This window comes from Suillus plorans, assembly GCF_016647745.1.
Source record: "Suillus plorans strain S12 chromosome Unknown HD556scaffold_123, whole genome shotgun sequence".
Taxonomy (NCBI): Eukaryota; Fungi; Basidiomycota; class Agaricomycetes; order Boletales; family Suillaceae; genus Suillus; species Suillus plorans.
This window is the reverse complement of record NW_024537507.1, coordinates 17,178-36,773: the sequence shown is the minus strand read 5'-3', so window position 1 is coordinate 36,773 and position 19,596 is coordinate 17,178. Positions and strand designations below refer to the sequence as shown.

Below are 19,596 nucleotides of genomic sequence, written 5' to 3'. Positions count from 1 at the left end.
TGTTCAGAATCTTCGGATACGCTGGTTGCAAACATGGTCATGTCTGGTGAATAGACGACTGCCAACACGGATTTGTGCCCTGCGTTGATTGGTGTGGGGTTTGCCTCTCCGCTCTCTACATCCCATTGTCTTGCAGTCCCATCGTCGGATCCGCTCAAGACCCGCCGACCGTCTCGACTCCAGCAGACAGAATTCACTGCCTCTGTATGCCCCATCCATTTCATGATCACTTTGCCTGTGTCCAGGTCCCACAACCTTACTCCGCCATCCATACTCCCGCTGACCACTGTCTTCCCGTACGGAGATAACGCTATGGTGTACACTGGACTGTCTCCGTCCCGCCAGTCGTCTCCTATCTGTGTCCCATTCTTCAAGTTCCATACCCGCAGCGAGCCGTCCCTTGAACAAGTCATTATCCGTTGTCCGCCTGGTAGATGTATGACATCGAAGACCGAGCCGGTGTGTCCCTCAAATTTCTGGCGAGGCATTATCCTCGAGGTCTCCTCCCTTCCAACGATCGTGATGGGTGAAGACATCTAGGCGGAGCTTCGTTTCAGCTTTCATCCCACAAAGTTTGGAATCACCACTTACAACGATATATATTCTTCAGCAGGTCACGACGTGTTGACAGCAAGACACAATGAGCGTCAGTGCACTGGAGGTTAAACTGGGACGTCCTCGTGTTCGCCTCACAGCCTTTGGCAGGCTGTGCAACAGAAGCACCCAGGCCTCGTTTCTGATCACACATCGGGGGTTTCAACGTTTTACCTCTTGCAAGATTTCAATCAAAAGCAAATCTGGACCTGGCTAGACCATTCCAGACCTAGCCTAGAGCGTTCTAGAGCACTCTGGATTACCTTTAGAATTTAATTTCACTGGCGGCAAAAGGTGGTAAAATGTCAGTTTTCCCGCTGTGTCAACCTCATCGTCCTAACTTCCATGTTCATTGTCGGTCCATACACAAAATTGCGCCTCACTACCTTTGCAAGCAGATGATCTTGTCCTCACGTATTCTTTTCGATCTCGTCGTGGATGCTGCTCTTCTAATCGCAGTAAACGAAACATACCCTCGGTCGCAGACATCGGAGCACTTGGCCAGAGTTGAATGAAGCTGGAAAGCATCAATATTAAGGTCGACTTGATCAGGCTCTCGAGCACCAAAAATCAATCGCTGCATTCGTCAAGGGTGGGTCCTCGGTGGCATGGATCATCTAATGTTGTACTAATTCTCGTAACAGTCACGGTGGTCAAGTCGTCACTCATCGTTCCGATATGCAACCGAAATACGACATCGACACTGTCAACGAATACATTATAAAGCGTATACCTATCCCGGTCCGCGACTTTGCTTCCGATCTTTGTCTCATCGTTATCCGTTCCTTCGACGTCAACATGTCTGCTGCTGAGGTCGATGAGCTCAAAAGCGATGTTCCATCCTCACAGACGTCCTACGGGCTAGGGCAAGAAGTGAAGATTGGTCTGGAGATCGTGACAAATGACACTCAGGGTCGGAACCGTGCAAGCCCATTTTCAGCAGGGTCGTCTCTCTGCACACTAAGAACAATCATTCGCAGTTTGCATTTTCGGGAGGACTGATTGGTATTCGGACCAAGATTGACCCTACGCTATGCAGAGCGGATCGTCTTGTCGGTCAAGTGTTGGGTGCGATTGTAAGCTTTCAAAAGTCGATACTGGTGAGCATCCTCGTTTTCGATATGCTTTCGCGTTCCGACAGAATCCAGAACTTGAGATCATTTTGTTCCTCCTCTGCCGTTTTCTGGGCCTTCGTCGAAGGTTGTACTGAGGCTGGAGAGGAGGTCGTGCTTCTGACATGTATCGAGAAGCATTGGCGACTTGTAGGCAAGTGTTTCTGTCGACTTAGTAGACTGATTCGGCACCTCCTTGATGTGATCGGAGCTAATGTACATATGTATTTAACGAGAAAACGGACGGAATATATTACTGATGATCATGGGTATAATCAGTAGAAGCACAACGGAATGACAAAGGAGATCTTTGAAAGACGAAAAAAGAAACAGGGTAGATTAATGATGACTGTCAGTATACTCAGAAGAGGAACAGCATATAGTAGGCATCAGCCTAGCTACAAGGAATGAGTTTAATTGCGATAGGATCTCAGCAAATAGGACCTGATCATAAAAAAGTGTCACGTACAGCAAGGACTGGCTTGTAAGTTGTTCAACAGAAGTTCGCTAAGGCCAGCTTCTTTTAGTATCCCACAAACATCCCATGTATACGCATTTTTGTCGAGGCAGCCAGTGGTTAGTAGCTTCCCATCTGCCGAAAATGACACAGAAGTCACGTAATATGCAGGATATCGATGCTGGAGGGGTGGACCGATGGGCTGGTTGTTGTCGAGGTTCCATAATCGTGTTGTACCGTCATGTGATGCGCTTGCGAGGATGCGGCCATTCGGAGAAATTGCAGTGGATTCGACAGTTTCAGTGTGCCCATCTAACACTGCAATCTGTTTCCAAGTTGTAGTACTCCATGTCGTAATCGAGGAATTGTATAACCCTGATATAAGCGTTTTTCCATCCGGAGTCCAGGCCATGCACCACACCGAATCAGCTGGAGTTTCAAGAGTGGCGACAGGCTTGCCTGTCTTGGCATCCCAAATTTTAGCAGGGTGTTCGGAATCTTCGGATGCGCTAGTTGCAAACATGGTCATATCTGGCGAGTAGGCGACTGCAAACACAGATTTGTGCCCCGTCTTGATTGCTGCGGGGTTTGCCTCTCCGCTCTGATCTACATCCCATTGTCTCGCAGTCCCATCGTCAGATCCGCTCAAGACCCGCTGACCGTCTCGACTCCAGCAGACAGAATTCGCTGCCTCTGTATGCCCCATCCATGTTATGATCATTTTGCCTGTGTCCATGTCCCACAACCTTATTCCGCCATCCTCACTCCCACTGACCACTTTCTTCCCGTCCGGAGATAACGCTATGGTGTACACTGGACTGTCTCCGTCCCGCCAGTCGTCTCCTATCTGTTTCCCACTCTTCAAGTTCCATACCCGCAGCGAGCCGTCCCTTGAACAAGTCATTATCCGTTGTTCGCCTGGTAGATGTATGGCACCGAGGACCGAACTGGTGTGTCCCTCAAATTTCTGGCGAGGCATTATCCTCGAGGTCTCCTCCCTTCCAACGATCGTGATGGGTGAAGACATCTAGACGGAGCTTCGTTTCAGCTTTCATCCCACAAAGTTTGGAATCACCACTTACAACGATATATATTCCTCAGCAGGTCACGACGTGTTGACAGCAAGACACAATGAGCGTCAGTGCACTGGAAGTTTAAACTGGGATGTCCTCGTGTTCGCTTCACGGCTTCTGGCAGGCTGTGCAACTGAAGCGCCCAAGCCTCGTTTCTGATCAACCTCACCGTCCTAACTCCCATGTTCATTGTCGGTCCATACACCAAATTGCGCCTCACTACCTTTGCTATGTCTTGCAGATGATCTTGTCCTCACGTGTTCTTTTCGATCTCGTCATGGACGCTGCTCTTCTAATCGCAGTAAACGAAACTTGCCCCCGGCCGCAGATATTGGAGCACTTGGCCAGGGTTGAACGAAGCTGGAAAATTTTCCAGAACAAGGTCGACTTCATCAAGCTCTTGAGCAACAAACATCAATCGCTACATTCGTCAAGGGTGAGTCAGCATGGATCATCCAATGTTGTATCGCGTCGGGCATGGTGGTCGAGTCGTCGCTCATCGTTCCGATATGCAACTGAAATCCGACATCGACGCTGTCAACGAAATCATTGCAAAGCATCTATATATCCCAGTCCACGACTTTGCTTCCGATCCCTGTCTCATCGTTGTCCGTTCCTTCGACGTCAACAAGCCCGGTGCAGAGGTCGATGAGCTCAAAGGCAGTGTCGCCAGTGATTCTGTCCTTATAGATGTCCTATGGACTAGAGCAAGAAGTCAAGATTTGTCCGGGTATTGTAACGAAGGACACTCAGGGCTGGGAGCATGCAGGTCCATTTCCAGCAGGATCGTCTCTCTGCACGCCGAGAAAATCGCTCGCAGTTCCGGGAGAGCTGATTAGTATTCGGACCAATATTGATACTACCTGTGCAGAGCGGATCGTCTCGTTCGCCAAGTGCTAGGTGCGGTCTGGAAGTTCCCAAGATGTGTACTGATGAGCATCCTCGTTTTGGGTTCTAAGAGAATCTAGAGCTAGAAATCAGTGTGTCCCTGCTCCCTAACTAGCGGCCTGTAGGCAAGTATTTTTGTCCACTCGGTAGACTGATTCATTACCTACTTGATGTGATCGGAGCCAATCTACATATGTATCATTTCTGAAGCACGCAAATGCGAGTGTTTTTCATTTCAGTAGTATACATGTTTATTGGGAAGAGTCGCTTTCCTGGTCGGTGAAGGCTTGAAGGCTTGTTGGCAAAGACAAAAAATAGAATCGATCGTGGTATGTAAAGGGTGCGATAAACGACTTTATGTCTTCATTTGAAAGATGAGATGGGAGAGATCTTCATGAAGGACAGGAAAATGGACGGGAGATATCACTGGTGATCATGGGTATACTCGTGATCAGTGGAAGCACAACAGAATGATAAGAGACGACAAAGAATATCTTTGAGAGACGAAGAATAGATTAATGATGACCGTCAGTATACTCAGAAGAGGAACAGCATATAGAGACCCAAAAACGAGTCCATCGTCCAGCGTGTCTTATTGTTACATGAGGATTGGTGTTTGGCGTTGTGTTAGTGACGACGGGAGGTGCGGAGGCAGTGGAGACAGCAGCGTGTGCTTGCGAAGATAGGGCTTGAGTTGCATTAGAGTGTGGTGTGGTATTGCTATTGGGAGGACGTGAGGTGCTTGCGGCAGTGTTCCCAGGTTTCAATGTAATTATTTTCATTCGTCTTTCTCTTGCTGATGCGTTCCTCTGTGTTGTATGAGATGGGTTTTGAATATTCGGGAAGGAAAAGACGACATACACGTTTGCCCTTGGCATACGGAACATCGACTACTGCTGGGGGACGCTCGCGGAGCTCGGTATCTTCACCGGTTGATCTGCCAGAGAGACGATTTCGAACCCAGTAGAAAGGACGGGGTCGCGAAGAAGTATTGTGGGCGTCGGTGTGGAATAAAGAGGAAAACCGGTCACGAAGGGTGCTTGCATGCGATGCGTGCTGAGAACATGTCAGGAAAAACAGTACTGGATTAGACACTAACATTGACGTACGTGAGCCCGATCTGGTAAGTCATCAAAAAAACCATGAGGCACCCGGCGCTGGGGGACGATGATTTGCTGACGGACTGGACGTGGTGTAGCATTAGCCTAGAAGGAATAGGTTCAATTGCGATGGGGTAGGACCTGATGATAAAGTGTCACGTACAGCAAAGACCGGCGGCTTGTCCAACAGAAGTTCGCTAAGGCCAGCTTCTTTTAGTATCCCACAAACGTCCCATGTATACGCATTATTGTCGAAGCAGCCAGTGGCTAGTAGCTTTCCATCTGCTGAAAACGATACAGAACTCCCGTAATCTGGGTGCTGGAGGGGCGAACCAATGTGTTGGTTGTTGTCCATGTTCCATAATCGTGCTGTCTTGTCAAAGGATGCACTTGCGAGTATGCGGCCATTCGGAGATATTGCAATGGATTCGACAGGGTCAGTGTGACCATCCAACACTGCGATCTGTTTCCAAGTTGTAGTACTCCATGTCCTAATCGAGCCATCGCGGAGCCCTGATATAAGCGTCTTTCCATCTTGAGTCCAAGCCAGGCACCACACCGAATCAGCTGCTTCAAGAGTAGCAACAAGCTCGCCTGTCTTGGCATCCCAAGTTTTGATGAAAGCTCGTTTGGCTTCACCAGTTGCAAACATGGTCATGTCTGGCGAGTAGACCACTGCCAACACGTGTTGGTGCCATGTCGTCTTGATTGGTGCGAGGTATGCCTCTCCGCTCTCTACATCCCATTGTCTTGCAGTCCCATCGTCAGATCCGCTCAAGACTCGCCGACCGTCTCGACTCCAGCAGACAGAAATCACTGGTCTTGTATGCCCCATCCATTTCACGATGATTTTGCCTGTGTCCATGTCCCACAACCTCACTCTGCCATCCTCGCTCCCGCTGACCACTTTCTTCCCGTCCGGAGACAACGCCATGGTCCACACTGGACTATCACCGTCCCGCCAGTCTTCTCCTATCTGTTTCCCACTCTTCAAGTTCCATACCCGCAGCGAGCCATCTGACGAACAGGTCATTATCTGTTCTCCGCCTGGTAGATGTATGGCGCCGCGGACCCATTTGGTGTGTCCCTCAAAATTCCGGTGAGGCTTTATCCTCGAGATCTCCTGTCTTCCAACAATGGGTGAAGACATCTAGGCGGAGCTCCGTTTCAGCTTTCATCTGGTAAAGTCCAAAATCATCACTTACAACGATATGTTCCTCTGCAAGTCACGACATGTTGATACCAAGACACAAAGAGCGCTAAGTCAAAAGTGCCCTGGGATTTTGACGGGTTCGCTTCACAGCTTCTAACAGGCTGTGCAACTAAAGCGCCCAAGCCTTGTTTCTCGTCGACTTCACTATCCTAACTCCCTTGTTTACTGTCGATCCGTACACCAAATTGCGCCTCACCACCTTTGCTATGTCTTGCAGATGATCTCGTCCTCGCGCATTCTTTTCGATCTTGTCATGGACGCTGTTCTGCTTCTAATCGCAGGAAACGAAACATGCCCTCGGCCGCAGACATCGGAGCACTTTGCCAGGGTTGAAATCATGAAGCTGGGAAGCATCCATATTTTGCAGAACAAGGTCGACTTGATCAGGCTCTTGAGCTCAAAAGCAATTGTTGTATTTATTAAGGGTAGGTCTTCGGTGGCGCATGGATCATCCAATGTTGTATTAATTCTCGTAACAGGCACGGTCGTCACTCATCGTTTCTTTATGCAACCGAAACATAACACCGACGCTGTCATTGTCTACCTATCCTGTCCGCGACTTTGCTTTTCGATCCCAGTCTCATCCGTTCCTTCGATGTCAACAAACCTGGTGCTGAGGTCCGCGAGCTCAAAGCTGGTGTTGCTGGTGGTTTCATTCTCACGGGTTAGGGTAGGAAATCAAGATTTGTCCGGGATCGTAATGAAAAACACCCAGGGCCGGAACCGTGCAAGCCTGTTTCCAGCAGGATTGTCTCTCTGCACGCTGAGAACAATCGCTTGCAGCTTGCAGTTTCGGGAGGACTGATTGGTATTCCCACCATGTTTGATCCTACGCTGTGCAGAGCGGATCGTCTCGTCGGTCAAGTGCTGGGTGCGGTTGAGAAGCTCCCGAAGGTTTATACCGGTGAGTATCCTCGTTTTGGATATGTCATCGCGTTTTAAAGAGAATTTCGTCTCCCGTGTTTGATGGAATTTCATACAAAGGAGAAGAAACAAACAAGGGTTTCAAAACTCGCCAAGAACGAGCTCCTAGTGACTAACATTGGTTCGACATGTATTGAGGTTGGAAAAGATGGCTTTCGAGACGTATCGAGAAGCATTGGTGGCTTGTATGCAGGTGTTTCTGTCGGCTGAGTAGACTGTTTCGCTACCTACTTGATGTCACCGGAGCTAATCTACATATGTATCATTTCTGGGGCACGCAAATGCAAGTGTTTTATTTTTATTTTTAGTACGCGGGAGAGTCGCTTTCCTGGTTAGTGAAGACTTGTTGGCAACAACAAAAACATAGAATCGATCGTGGTATATAAAGTGTTCCTTAAATTTATGACTCCATTTTATGTACTCGAAGGATGAGATGTGAGATATCCTTCATAAAGGACAAGGAAACATACATTACTGATGATCATGGGTATACTCAGTAGAGGTGCAACAAATAAAGAGCCAGAAGCGAGTCCAGCGTCCAGCATGTCTTATTGTTACATGAGGATTGGCGCTTGAAGGTGTATTGGTGACGGCGGGAGGTGCGATGGAAGGGGAGACAGCAGCCTGTGCTTGCGAAGACTGGGCTTGAGACGCGCCATTAAAGTGTTGTGTGGTATTGCTATTGGGAGGACCTGAGGTGCTTGCAGCAGGGTTCCCAGGTTTCAATGGAATGATTTTCATCGGTCTTTCTCTTGCACATGCGTTCCTCTGTGTTGTATGAGATGGGGTTTGGATATTCAAGAAGGAGGAAGACTACATACACGTTTGCCCGGGGCACACGGAACATCGACGACTGCTGAGGGATGCTCGCGAAGCTCGCTATCTTTACCGGCTAGTCTGCCAGAGAGTCGACTTCGAGCCCAGCGGAAAGGGCGGGGTCGCGAAGCTGTATCGTAGGCGTCGGAGTGTATGGGGCGGAATAAAGAGGAAAGGCGGTCACGAAGGGTGCTTGCATGCGATGCATGCTGAGAACATGCAAGTCAGGAAAAACAGCACTGGATTAGACGTTAATGACGTACGTGAGCCCGATCTGGTATGTCGTCAAAAAAACCATGGGGTACCCGGCGCTGGGGGACGATGATTTGCTGACGGACTGGACGTGGTGTAGCATCAGCCTAGAAGGAATAGATTCAATTGCGATAGGATATCAGCAAATAGGACCTGATGATAAAAAGTGACGCGGACCTGCTTGTCCAACAGAAGTTCGCTAAGGCCAGCTTCTTTTAGTATCCCACAAACATCCCAAGTGTACGCATTATTGTCCTCGCAGCCAGTGGCCAGTAGCTTTCCATTTGCTGAAAATGACACAGAATTCACCCAATTCGCATGGTAGAGGGGCGAACTGATGGGCTGGTTGTTGTCGAGGTTCCATAATCGTGCTGTCTTGTCATATGACGCACTTGCGAGGATGCGGCCATTCGGAGATATTGCAATGGATTCGACCAAAGAAGTGTGCGCATCCAACACTGCGATCTGTTTCCAAGTGGTAGTACTCCATGTCCTAATCGAGTTATCGGCCGACCCTGATAGTATAAGCGTTTTCCCATCCTGAGTCCAAGCCAGACACCGCACCAAATCAGTTCCAAGAGTACTAGCGACAAGCTTGTCTGTCTTAGCATCCCAGATCGTGATAGATTGTTCGTATCCACCAGTTGCAAACATGGTCATGTCTGGCGAGTAGACGACTGCAAACACGGATTCGTGCCCTGTCTTGAGGTTTGCCTCCCCGCTCTCTACATCCCATTGTCTTGCAGTCCCATCGGAGGATCCGCTCAAGACTCGCTGACCATCTCCACTCCAGCAGACAGAAAACACTGCCTTTGTATGCCCCATACATTTCACAATGACTTTGCCTGTGTCCATGTCCCACAACCTCACTCCGCCATCCCCACTCCCGCTGACCACTTTCTTCCCGTCCGGAGACAACGCTATGGTGTACACTGGACTGTCTCCGTCCCGCCAGTCGTCTCCTATCTGTTTCCCATTCTTCAAGTTCCATACCCGCAGCGAGCCGTCCCATGAACAAGTCATTATTCGTTGTCCGCCTGGTAGATGTATGGTACCGCAGACCCAACTGGTGTGTCCCTCAAATCTCTGGCGAGGCTTTATCCTCGTGGTCTCCTGTATTTCAACGAAGGGTGAAGACATCTAGGCAGAGCTCTGTTTCAGCTTTCATCCGACAAAGTTCAAAATCATCACTTACAACGATATGTTCCTCAGCAGGTCACGACGTGTTGATACCAAGACACAACAAGCGTTGGGTCAAAAGCGCACTGGAAGTTTGAGCTGGCATGTCCTCGTGTTCGCTTCACAGCTTCTAGCAGGTTGTACAACTGAAGCGCCCGAGCCTCGTTTCTGATTAACCTCACTCTCCTAACTCTGTTGGCCTACTCGAGCTGCCCAATCCTTCAGATGATATGCAGAACATGAAATTTTTGGCTGCTCCTAGCTCTCCGTCATTCAATTCGCTCGCCTTTTCTTTTGGAGAAAATGAGCCGGTTGATACCGATTCTCATTCGCGGGCATTATGATTGATTGTTCGCCATGGACAGCCATCCAGCGCATTTTTGTCAGCACGGCAACACAGCGGAGAATACAAGAGAATCGCCTCGAATCGGGATATCGTTGCGCAAGTTAAAGACATGACTTCTGTTCGCGACATAATTGACATCAGGACACTAGAGATATCGTAGACGTATGAGCAGATGCTTTGAACGATTTTCACTTGTATTGACACTGCCTATATACAGTAGTCACATAAGATTTTTGTATCCATGGTCAACAGGAAATAATCTACAGTGTGGCCTAAGCGCGATCCCAGGCGCTCAGGCCTTGCCAAAGTGAATTAAGTGTCGCTCTGAAGTACCCTGATCTCTTCGGAGCGACTCGGTATCCCAAGTAGCATACCTCTCAGGTACTAGCTCAAACTTGGGTTCAAACTCTCGTGGGCAACATTTTCGCTTACCAGTAGCATCAATGGGAATGATCTTGCAGTTGAGGGTGGCAGGCATGGACTGGTTTGCAGCAGAAGACCAATATTAATGAGAGGATATATGGACATTAGTAAGCATACGCCCGCAAAACAATCAACAGTACTTCATCTCCTGAGAGTCGTTGGCACGTCAAACTGAACGATCTGTCTCCTCAATCATCTGTTCTATGCCATAGCCCACGTTCTGCTCTCCTTGTTCTCCAAAGAGATTGGTGAAGGATTTTGATGGGCTGTGGGGTTGGGGGTTGTTACCCACACAGAAGTGTACTTGCAGGATGATGAGGCAGAATACGATTCCCTAAAGAAAAGTCTTACAAACAGTCGTGTTTTAGCCAAGTAAACTCACCACAACAGGAGGGCCAATATCCATCGCGGGGTATTCACCGTTTGATCCCGTCAAGAATGCTAGAAGGAGTGCCAGGACACTGGTAGCATATATAGCACCGCCTTCGACAATGACGATCATCACGGGTAAAAGATCAGCGGAGCCGCCTGAGATGGAACGGCGACTGCGCCAGATGCGCCAGGAAATCAAAGCTGTCATATCCTGGTCATCATGAGCTTGCAGATTAGCCATAGAATAAACGTACTAGTGCAAACGATACTGATAAGCATGGTCAATATGTAGAAAGTTGTGATCAACCCAGGAATGGTGGTATAAATACTCGTCCCTGCGACAGTTCGAGAAAGGCACCAGACAATATAGTACCCAATCGCTGCAAAATATCGTGAGATGAGGTGGTCCTCGAATGATATCTTTCGACGAGATGCTTACCTCCATTGGCCAACAGCACAATACAACCAGGAATGCCGACCAAGAGGCTTCTATTGTTGAGCACATAGCATCGCCAAACCTACTGCCATATTCAAGGGAGAACGATATGGCAAGTGAAGAAACTCACAAGGACACTATCAGCGACAGTGGGCTGCGTGACGTAAAGTGCGGTTTTTGCGAGTCCTAACGGTGAAGCGAGGTTGGAGTAGTAGGCATCCGCGCCGATTGTATCCACGTTGAGAACGAACGCCTCTAGCGCTCGAACGAAATCGATAATTAGATGCTACGACGTTGTTGAGCTGTTTTCCCAAAGGGTGTGATTACACTTACAGCCGTTGCAATGCAAAGCAGCAAGGTTGCTACCGGGAGAAGGAGGTCCCGTTGAATACCATACTTCTTGAGCAGTATGCCCAGGGTCAACCAGTAACAAGTGAAGAACACGCCTACATGAGGGAAGAAATTAGATATTATACCTTCTTTTGGAGGTTGGTGACGCACCGTAAAACAAAGTCTCCAGGAACAACGCTAAAAGCGAAGCTTCGGGCAAAGATATCATGATTATAGTCGAAAATGTCCCTCAAGGACAAGCTGAAGTTGCTGAACTAAGTTTCGACTGTCAAATTGGCAACAACCAAGATCATATTAAGTGTCGCGGAACACCCCCACTGCCCCCAAGATCAGTCTACATAGAGACACTGTCACACTAGCTAGTCTGTGTTTCGCTGTGCAAGGCTGACAAAACCTATGAGCTTAGTTTTGATTGGAACTAAATTAGAAATGTGATCGAATGAGTCATTTGAAGGCAAAACATGAGTTCACTCAGGGTGTAGTCTTGAGCTGTTTCATCGCGACTCATCGATATATCGATACCCACCAGCAAGCTTGGCTCTTCAAAATGTATGAGGCCTGAGGCCTGAGGAGTTGCGAAGGGTGTGTGGTCCGACTCCAAGGTTGCATTAAAACATGACAATTATATTTGTATTCACCATAATGGCACGAATCTTCTTTTGAATGCTGTGTCAACATGACCTCAGGCCTGAGGAGAACTTGAAAATTACAAGGTGATGGGCGAAAATTTCCAAGGCCCATTCTCGTCGCCTATTCGGGAGTCACGACATCACGTGTATGGAGCTCAAGCTAGATATAATGCTTGCATGACCGTGAAAGTTCCTACATAAACTCAATACGTCTTCTCGCAACCCTTTCCTAATTCGAAAGCTAAAGAGCAATAAGACTTCATAGTAATGCAAGAAGAAGAAAATCAATACCTCTCTCGGATATATTGCCTAGTTGTAGCGCATTTCGTGCTTGAGACGGTAAACAAAAGCCTCTGGTGTGACAGGTGTTATACATTGTGATCCACCAGGCCTTTAATGACTTACTTCTCTTGTGCTCACGGTGAGATCCAACGTCCTCGCGCCCCGTGTCGCCGCTGTCACTGTTGTCGCTTTCGTCTGTTGAATGAGAGACGGAGGACTTAGAGTCGCGGGAGTTGGAACGTCTCTTGTGAACGTAATGAGATCCAACATCCTCGCGCCCCGTGTCGCCGCTGTCGCTGTTGTCACTTTCGTCGGGTGAATGAGAGGCAGAGGACTTGGAGTCGCGGGAGTTGGAACTTCTCTTGTGAACGTAATGAGATCCAACATCCTCGCGCCCCGTGTCGCCGCTGTCGCTGTTGTCACTTTCGTCGGGTGAATGAGAGGCAGAGGACTTGGAGTTGCGGGAGTTGGAACTTCTCTTGTGAACGTGATGAGACCCAACATCCTCGCGCCCTGTATCGCCGCTGTCACTGTTGTCACTTTCGTCGGGTGAATGAGAGGCAGAGGACTTGGAGTTGTGGGAGTTGGAACTCTTGTGAACGTGATGAGACCCAACATCCTCGCGCCCTGTATCGCCGCTGTCACTGTTGTCACTTTCATCGGGTGAATGAGAGGCAGAGGACTTGGAGTTGTGGGAGTTGGAACTCTTGTGAGCGTAATGAGATCCAACATCCTCGCGCCCCGTGTCGCCGCTGTCGCTGTTGTCACTTTCGTCGGTTGAATGAGAGGCGGAGGATTTAGGATCACGAGAGTTGGGGCTTCTTTTGTGAACGTAATGAGATCCAACATCCTCGCGCCCCGTGTCGCCGCTGTCGCTGTTATCACTTTCGTCGGTTGAATGAGAGGCAGAGGATTTAGGGTCGCGGGGGTTGGGGCTTCTCTTGTGAGCGTGATGAGACCCAACATCCTCGCGCCCTGTGTCGCCGCTGTCGCTGTTATCACTTTCGTCGGTTGAATGAGAGGCGGAGGGTTTAGGGTCGCGGAGGCTGGGGCTTCTCTTGTGAACGTAATGAGACCCAACATCCTCGCGCCCTGTGTCGCCGCTGTCACTGTTGTCACTTTCGTCGGGTGAATGAGAGACGGAGGACTTGAAGCCGCGGGAGTTAGGGCTTCTCTTGTGAACGCGATGAGATCCAACGTCCTCACGCCCCGTGTCACCGCTGTCGCTGTCGTCGCCTCCGTCAGTTGAGTCAGAGACAACGGATTTAGAGTCAACGCGGGAGTTGAGACGTCTCTCATGGATGTAGTGGGATCCAACATCCTCACGCCCCGTGTCGCCACTGTCTATTGTGTCAGACCTTCTCTTGTGGGCATGGGAAGATTCAGCCTCCTCGCGCATCCCGCGCTCCTCACTCCCTGTGTCATCATTATCAATGTCGTCGTCATCGTCGGCTTCGCCGCTTGCATCAGGATCGGCGGTCTTATCGTCGGAGTCAGAAGCGACGGACTTGTCATCGGAATCAGAGTCGGAAGAGTCAGAAGCGACGGACTTGTCATCGGAATCAGAGTCGGAAGAGTCAGAAGCGACGGACTTATCGTCGGAATCAGAGTCGGAGGAGTCAGAATCGACGGACTTATCGTCAGAGTCGGAGGAGTCAGAGTCAGAGGAGCTGGCGGGATGAGGAAATGGGAGGGGAGACGACGCGAGAAAATTAGGTGTATCAGGCGTATCGCCAAAGTCAACTGAGTCGGGTTCATCAGGTTTATCAGGTGTATCGGGCATCTCAAGCCTGGGTTTAAGATGACCAATGAGGTTGGAGGAAAGTTCCTGGCGTTTAGCCAGAGCTGCATAGCATATCAGCATCACTCTCACCGACAAGAATGGCACGGGCCCTCAGTGCTCACAAGTATGTTTTTTGACCAATTTTGGTGTCGAATGTGACGCAGCAATAGCAGCAAATGTAACGAGTGTGGTGAAAATGAGCGTGAGCTGCATGGTTGGAATTGGAGTGAGTATTCGGGTGTTATGGTCGAAGGGATCATCTAGTCAAAATCGCAAGGGCTTTTATTTGCCACGAACTCGGATGTATCGTAAGAAGCAAGGTTCTTTGGATACCTTCCAACTTGGCACTTACGAGGCATCCCTTCTATGTTCATACTTCGGATCCGCGTTTGGCTAAGATGACCTTCAAATCCCTTCACAATTTACCTCTACTTGGTCTTCAGGAATAACCTGACCCAATCGGATTTCATGAAGGCGGAACATATCGGTAACATTTCTAAAAGGTGACGTTAATAGTGGTCGAAGGCATTGGATAAATGTCAAAGTTCAGATTCTCTTACTGAATCGTATCTCGGGAGGGCGGTTCCATGGAACAATGCAAGTAGTGGGCTACATCCTATATGGTATGAAGAATTCTGATTAGAGTAGACTTGTTTAGTATGAAAGCAGGAAACTTTCCTTACCATACTAGTATGTACAGATTTGCAACCCTGTAAGCCCCATGGCGCACAGAGAGCCTTGCAAGAGGACTAGCAGAATTCGGAGCTGTAAATGTCGGCGCACGACATAACAAAGTGGGGTTACCTGCAAGCGAATACTGATTAATTAACGTGACAGTTATCTCTGTAACTGGAACTGGCTGGTGCTGGGGAAATAGCTTTTTATATATCAGAATGAGTCCTTTGGGATCGTAGACCCTATATGTTGAATATGTCTCGTCATATGGTTTCCCTCATATATGTTTTTTTGGTGGTGTGGCACTAATAATATCTGTGTATTCGAAAACGTACTCCCTGCGCCGTCTGGCAGGACGATGCAAGTAGGCACAAAAGGAAGACTGCAACAAGAAGGTTAGTAGATGGTTAGATGAAGTGGGCCTGCGGTTGTGTTGGGTCGATCGTGGTGGGCTCGACGTGTTTCTGGTCCAGGTTGCTTGTTTCTACCAGTCCTTTTGCGGTGTTGTTGTTGTAGAGGGAGTAGCTTAGGCTGGGAGTTTGGGGTACAGAAACATCTTGTATATCTATATTAAAACATTGGTGACATGTATTTCAGTCCGAGACAAATATTGTTTTCCATGTATGAAGGCTCCGGCCTTGGGTTCATCGTACATACAACCTTTAATTTACACGATAAGTGCTCTTCCAGCCCTGATCATGAGCAGATCTTCGAATGTCATCAAATAACTATATCCGCCTTATTCAAAATACCTTCTTCTATGGCTTTGATTTCTACATTTTTAATCATCAGCAACGCTCTGTTGCCACAGGGAAGGAACTCACGCATGGCCAAATGGAGACTGTGGAAGCGCAATAGAGCAAAACCACCTGTTCATCGAAATGAAACTGACGCGCCCATAACAAGAACGACGTAAAATACCATTTGCGAACCACAGACCATCGTGCCCGCAGTACCTCAACACTCCCGCAGATTGCCCTTCTTTGTCTAAACCCCAGACCCTGGTGATTTTTGATGCGACTTCATCTCCACAGACCTCGCGCATGAAGTCACGGGGATCGCCATAACTGTAAGCAACTATGAGTCCTGCTCGTCAAGGTAAAATATTACCATACCCCGTAGCAAATACTATTATATCTGCCTGTAGCTCGGTGCCATCAGCAAATCGAAGGCCGTTTTTCGTGAAGGACTCAATTGCGGAACCGTTCTTGATCTTAATATCCCCGTCGATAATAGCTTTACTTGCTCCGGTGTCTGGAAGCTGTTGAGAAACATCTTCATCGTGCATCAGAGGTATACCCACCGACGTAGTAGCCACCACCACGCTCCAGGAAAAGGGACATAACACCTGCTCCATGTATGCCAAGATTGGTCTTGAAGCCAACCTTAGCCAACCCATCTAGAATGGCCCTGCGATTGAAATCAATGCATCTGGAAGTGAGCTTCGATTCGTCCGACGTACTTGTCTGTGGTTCCAGCAACCATAGGAACCATACGTTGATGCAGCCGCCTAACAACTGCCCAAGGCAGCGAGGTAGTGTAAGTATCAGCCAGCTCAGTGGGGAAGTCGTCATTATAGACAACTAGGCAAGGAAAGTCAACCCAAGCTACCGACAACGACGGGAACAATTACCGCCTAGCATTGTTGCCAGTGACTCCTTCGAGATCACGAACGTTGACGATCGTTGATACCTAGTATGTCGTGAGATATGAAAATGACATAACTTGAACCAAAGAGCGCACATTGTGATGTCGACACCGTGACTGCAGAAATCTTGAGCAATGTCATGTGCTGATGAAATATGTAAACCTCGTTCGATATGAAAGGTATGACAGACCGACCAGAATTGCAACAGCCGACTACGATTGCTGTTTTACCGATATAATCAGCCGCCGATTTGAACTCTGATGAGTGCACGGCAGACCCTTTGAAGCTTGCCTGCGTCCATGAGTCACGTTTAGATCACTGGTTCGAGCGTAGCATACCTTCCCGGGGATGTCGGGAACATGCGGGCGACCACCAAATCCAGTGGCAAAAACGAGGTGCTTAACGGTCAGAATCCTGGTACCTTTACCGCCGCGATTGACTTCGACAGACCAGGTTTTCGTGCTATCGTTCCAAGATGTCTTGGTGATCGTCGAGGCCGTCCAAACGTCGAGCTCAAGGAAACTCGCGTATGCTTCCAACCAGTCTGCCAGCTGCAATAGCTGGAATCAGTGAATTTCATCATGTGGGTAATATTGTACTTTTGCGGCTGGGGTGTAAACTGGCCATGTTGGTGGAAAGCTGTAAACTGGATTACAAAAGAATCAAAGGAGTTCTGACAAACCACCCACTTCAGGTAAGGCGTTTGACTGTGCCCTGTAAGTTTGTTAGTCGATCCCTTTCCGGAGAAGAAAAGGAACGAACAGATCGTAGTATGCAGACAAAGAGCCTTGTAACGATCTCTCCACTATGAAACCGCCCTCGAGCCTTTAGCTATATTTGAATACCAAAATTGTGATGGGACGAACGCTATCCCCAACCCTGGGCTTCTTATCAATGACAAGCGTGGGTACACCGATGTACTTTAAGCCTGCCGCGGTCTCCAGACCGCTGTGCCCCGCGCCGATGACAATCACCGTTGGGTCATTGTTTGAGAACTCAGTCTCTTGGCGCCGCTTCTCTTCCCAACTGCCATGATCAGTCTCCCAGTTTCTGAGGGGACCGAGCTTCCGCAGAGTCAGTAAGTACTAAGTGCTCTCGAAGGAATGTGATTGCACACCTTTTGAGGGAAATTGGTCAACGAATCAAGACAGGTCAACAGAGTGTAGGCCTTCCACTTTGAATCTGGAAGGGGAACGAGATAAACGACTGCAGTACCCTTGCCATGTTTAGTGGTGAAACCAAAGCAAAACCGCAACCAGACTAAATCGTGATAAATTTTTCGCAGAACAGGTTCATTCAAGGGCTCCTGTAGGAGACGCAGTTCATTAAGTCCCGTAGCAACGAGACGAGCATCCAGGAGTTTCTTGATGTCCTCCCTTCCTTCGAATGTCCTGAAATCCCATGTCAGTGCGATCACGTCCTTCCAGAAACCATCCTCGAGAAAGAGGTCGACAACAGCTGCGGTATCACTTTGAGTTATTGCAACTGAGAAAGCGTTGAGCCACTCGGTGGCTACCTCGGATGAGGAGACATTGGAAGGATAAGTGACCCCAAGCCGATGCAGCGTAGGTAAGCGTTGTGGAAACGAGTCAGTCGCCATACTGAAACAGAAAACTGATATGTGCGGATGAGGGTCTGAGCACCATGAACCATCCTGGTTTTTAACTTTAATTGAGTCCAGGTTAGACCCACTTAATTATGGAAAGCTGGGGCGTTTTCGCTCACATGCATTGCCTGATAAGGCAAAGAGCTTCGAGAGGACTCCTGACAAGCCTCCGAACAGTATGGAAAGACAGACCACCTGCTCTGCTCCAACGCTTGAACCTTCCTAGTAAGGTAAGTAGTTTCTATTGGCCTCCGAACACCCCGTGCGACTATGAATGACATACCTTGCAGAAATCAGGTATATACTTCCATTTTTCCGCTGATGCAAGTCGATCGCGTCCGCAACAGACATACTTCCTAAGGATCCCGAACTTGCGAGTCCAACTTAGTCGTCCTTGAGAAATCGCCAATACCGTTCGACGCGTAATGCATTCTTGATTATCAAAGTTGTCGTGAAATCCTGCTGATAAATTTGATTAGCACTGCCGGTGGTCAAGGTTACTTAGCCAAGTTGACCTAAGATCATTCCGGAATCATTTCCTTCTGACCCATCTTACTAGCACGATGTCCTGATTGCTCAAGGCTCGGAGGAACGACGGTATCACCGCAGGTCTCATGATAGCTGCGTGAGGTGATGCGTCAAGGGCTGCCCGTATCGGTAGAACCGTAGATAGCAGAAAGAAGCTATGAGCGTTGAACTGCCTTTGGCATGCATCATGAGGTTTTCTGATGAACTTACTACTTTAGTGGTGGCACTGGAGACTGTGATCTCCATCATCCTGTACCTGAAGGATACAACATTCAAATTCAATATCGGAGTATCTTTAAATGTTGAATGTGCAGTTGTCGTATTAGAACATAAACTCGCCGAATCGATGGTCGTGGATATAGCTCGGGCGCTTTATGAACTCCGAATTTTGAAACACTAAGTATATAGTTATAAATTGTACGTAAGTGCCGCTCAGGCTTTATTATGAATTAGTCGGTCACGTATATGCGGCATGGCCACCGTACTGCTTTTCAAGCTACCCTTGCTATCATGATCAATTCAAGTCCAAACAGTTCTCCCGGTCATGTTTCTTTGCTTAAGGCTTAAGCTCCAGGCCAATCCCGCAAATGATACTTATTTAGCGTAAGCAAACCACTGGCAGTACAGTAGACCGCCGTGTACCTGAATTGACTCATGTAGGGTCTGGACTCTGAAAATTCGCAGCTTTCCTCATATAGTTAACGCTGGTGGACGCCCATAGCGGCCCGGGATGTGCAGTACTGAAACTCCGTCACGGCACATATTGGCAGGTGACATTTTTGCCTGACTGCGTAGATGGTTCATTCATTCGGCACTTCCAGTTTCAACTACATATTTCACTCAATTCTTCTTCTATCTGAAACGTTCAACCTCGTAATGAATATTAGAGAGAGAATGACATGTTGCAAA

The 19,596-nt window shown here is 48.5% G+C and overlaps 7 protein-coding genes across 7 annotated transcripts; 3 read left to right on the top strand and 4 right to left on the bottom strand.

The window, feature by feature from the left end:
- Positions 1–892: 892 nt before the first annotated feature.
- Positions 893–2,078, top strand: HD556DRAFT_171717 (eukaryotic translation initiation factor 2 subunit 3-like protein). The gene is made up of 4 exons (XM_041309794.1): positions 893–1,186; positions 1,239–1,518; positions 1,575–1,694; positions 1,743–2,078. The coding sequence occupies exons 2-4, from the start codon at positions 1,273–1,275 to the stop codon at positions 1,986–1,988; spliced, it is 612 nt and encodes a 203-aa protein (XP_041152453.1). The 5' UTR covers positions 893–1,186; positions 1,239–1,272; the 3' UTR covers positions 1,989–2,078.
- A 1,320-nt stretch (positions 2,079–3,398) lies between these two features.
- On the top strand, positions 3,399–3,927 carry HD556DRAFT_1425004 (uncharacterized protein). Its single transcript, XM_041304601.1, has one exon. It carries the CDS (start codon positions 3,478–3,480, stop codon positions 3,886–3,888), a length of 411 nt encoding a protein of 136 aa, XP_041152452.1. The 5' UTR covers positions 3,399–3,477; the 3' UTR covers positions 3,889–3,927.
- A 1,187-nt stretch (positions 3,928–5,114) lies between these two features.
- Positions 5,115–6,867, bottom strand: HD556DRAFT_171689 (quinon protein alcohol dehydrogenase-like superfamily). The gene is made up of 2 exons (XM_041309793.1): positions 5,234–6,867; positions 5,115–5,180 (listed from the first exon to the last, which is right to left on the bottom strand). The coding sequence occupies exon 1, from the start codon at positions 6,372–6,374 to the stop codon at positions 5,325–5,327; it is 1,050 nt and encodes a 349-aa protein (XP_041152451.1). The 5' UTR covers positions 6,375–6,867; the 3' UTR covers positions 5,115–5,180; positions 5,234–5,324.
- Positions 6,515–7,677, top strand: HD556DRAFT_172106 (uncharacterized protein). The gene is made up of 4 exons (XM_041309795.1): positions 6,515–6,862; positions 6,917–7,107; positions 7,170–7,341; positions 7,395–7,677. The coding sequence occupies exons 1-4, from the start codon at positions 6,655–6,657 to the stop codon at positions 7,475–7,477; spliced, it is 654 nt and encodes a 217-aa protein (XP_041152450.1). The 5' UTR covers positions 6,515–6,654; the 3' UTR covers positions 7,478–7,677.
- A 2,866-nt stretch (positions 7,678–10,543) lies between these two features.
- HD556DRAFT_1314632 (uncharacterized protein) lies at positions 10,544–11,744 on the bottom strand (the record flags this gene model as incomplete). Its single annotated transcript, XM_041300971.1, has 7 exons — positions 10,544–10,711; positions 10,760–10,974; positions 11,004–11,129; positions 11,189–11,267; positions 11,316–11,471; positions 11,519–11,631; positions 11,687–11,744. 7 exons carry the CDS (start codon positions 11,742–11,744, stop codon positions 10,544–10,546), a joined length of 915 nt encoding a protein of 304 aa, XP_041152449.1.
- Positions 11,745–12,474: 730 nt separating this feature from the next.
- HD556DRAFT_1451197 (uncharacterized protein) lies at positions 12,475–14,443 on the bottom strand (the record flags this gene model as incomplete). Its single annotated transcript, XM_041307909.1, has 3 exons — positions 12,475–12,518; positions 12,571–14,292; positions 14,353–14,443. 3 exons carry the CDS (start codon positions 14,441–14,443, stop codon positions 12,475–12,477), a joined length of 1,857 nt encoding a protein of 618 aa, XP_041152448.1.
- Positions 14,444–15,625: 1,182 nt separating this feature from the next.
- HD556DRAFT_1451196 (uncharacterized protein) lies at positions 15,626–18,153 on the bottom strand (the record flags this gene model as incomplete). The annotated part of the gene is made up of 15 exons (XM_041307908.1): positions 15,626–15,678; positions 15,730–15,774; positions 15,827–15,972; positions 16,021–16,159; positions 16,209–16,315; positions 16,368–16,488; positions 16,539–16,597; positions 16,649–16,697; positions 16,748–16,844; positions 16,892–17,104; positions 17,153–17,192; positions 17,243–17,267; positions 17,316–17,358; positions 17,420–17,617; positions 17,671–18,153. 15 exons carry the CDS (start codon positions 18,151–18,153, stop codon positions 15,626–15,628), a joined length of 1,818 nt encoding a protein of 605 aa, XP_041152447.1.
- Positions 18,154–19,596: the final 1,443 nt, after the last annotated feature.

Coding starts and splice junctions, on each gene's coding strand:
- HD556DRAFT_171717 (XM_041309794.1), top strand. CDS start 1,273: ATGCAACCGAAATACGACATCGACACTGTCAACGAATACATTATAAAG. Junction 1,519..1,574: donor ACACTCAGGGTCGGAACCGT/GCAAGCCCATTT, acceptor AATCATTCGCAG/TTTGCATTTTCGGGAGGACT. Junction 1,695..1,742: donor GCTTTCAAAAGTCGATACTG/GTGAGCATCCTC, acceptor GACAGAATCCAG/AACTTGAGATCATTTTGTTC.
- HD556DRAFT_172106 (XM_041309795.1), top strand. CDS start 6,655: ATGATCTCGTCCTCGCGCATTCTTTTCGATCTTGTCATGGACGCTGTT. Junction 6,863..6,916: donor AATTGTTGTATTTATTAAGG/GTAGGTCTTCGG, acceptor TTCTCGTAACAG/GCACGGTCGTCACTCATCGT. Junction 7,108..7,169: donor TTTCATTCTCACGGGTTAGG/GTAGGAAATCAA, acceptor GAACCGTGCAAG/CCTGTTTCCAGCAGGATTGT.
- HD556DRAFT_171689 (XM_041309793.1), bottom strand. CDS start 6,374: ATGTCTTCACCCATTGTTGGAAGACAGGAGATCTCGAGGATAAAGCCT.
- HD556DRAFT_1425004 (XM_041304601.1), top strand. CDS start 3,478: ATGATCTTGTCCTCACGTGTTCTTTTCGATCTCGTCATGGACGCTGCT.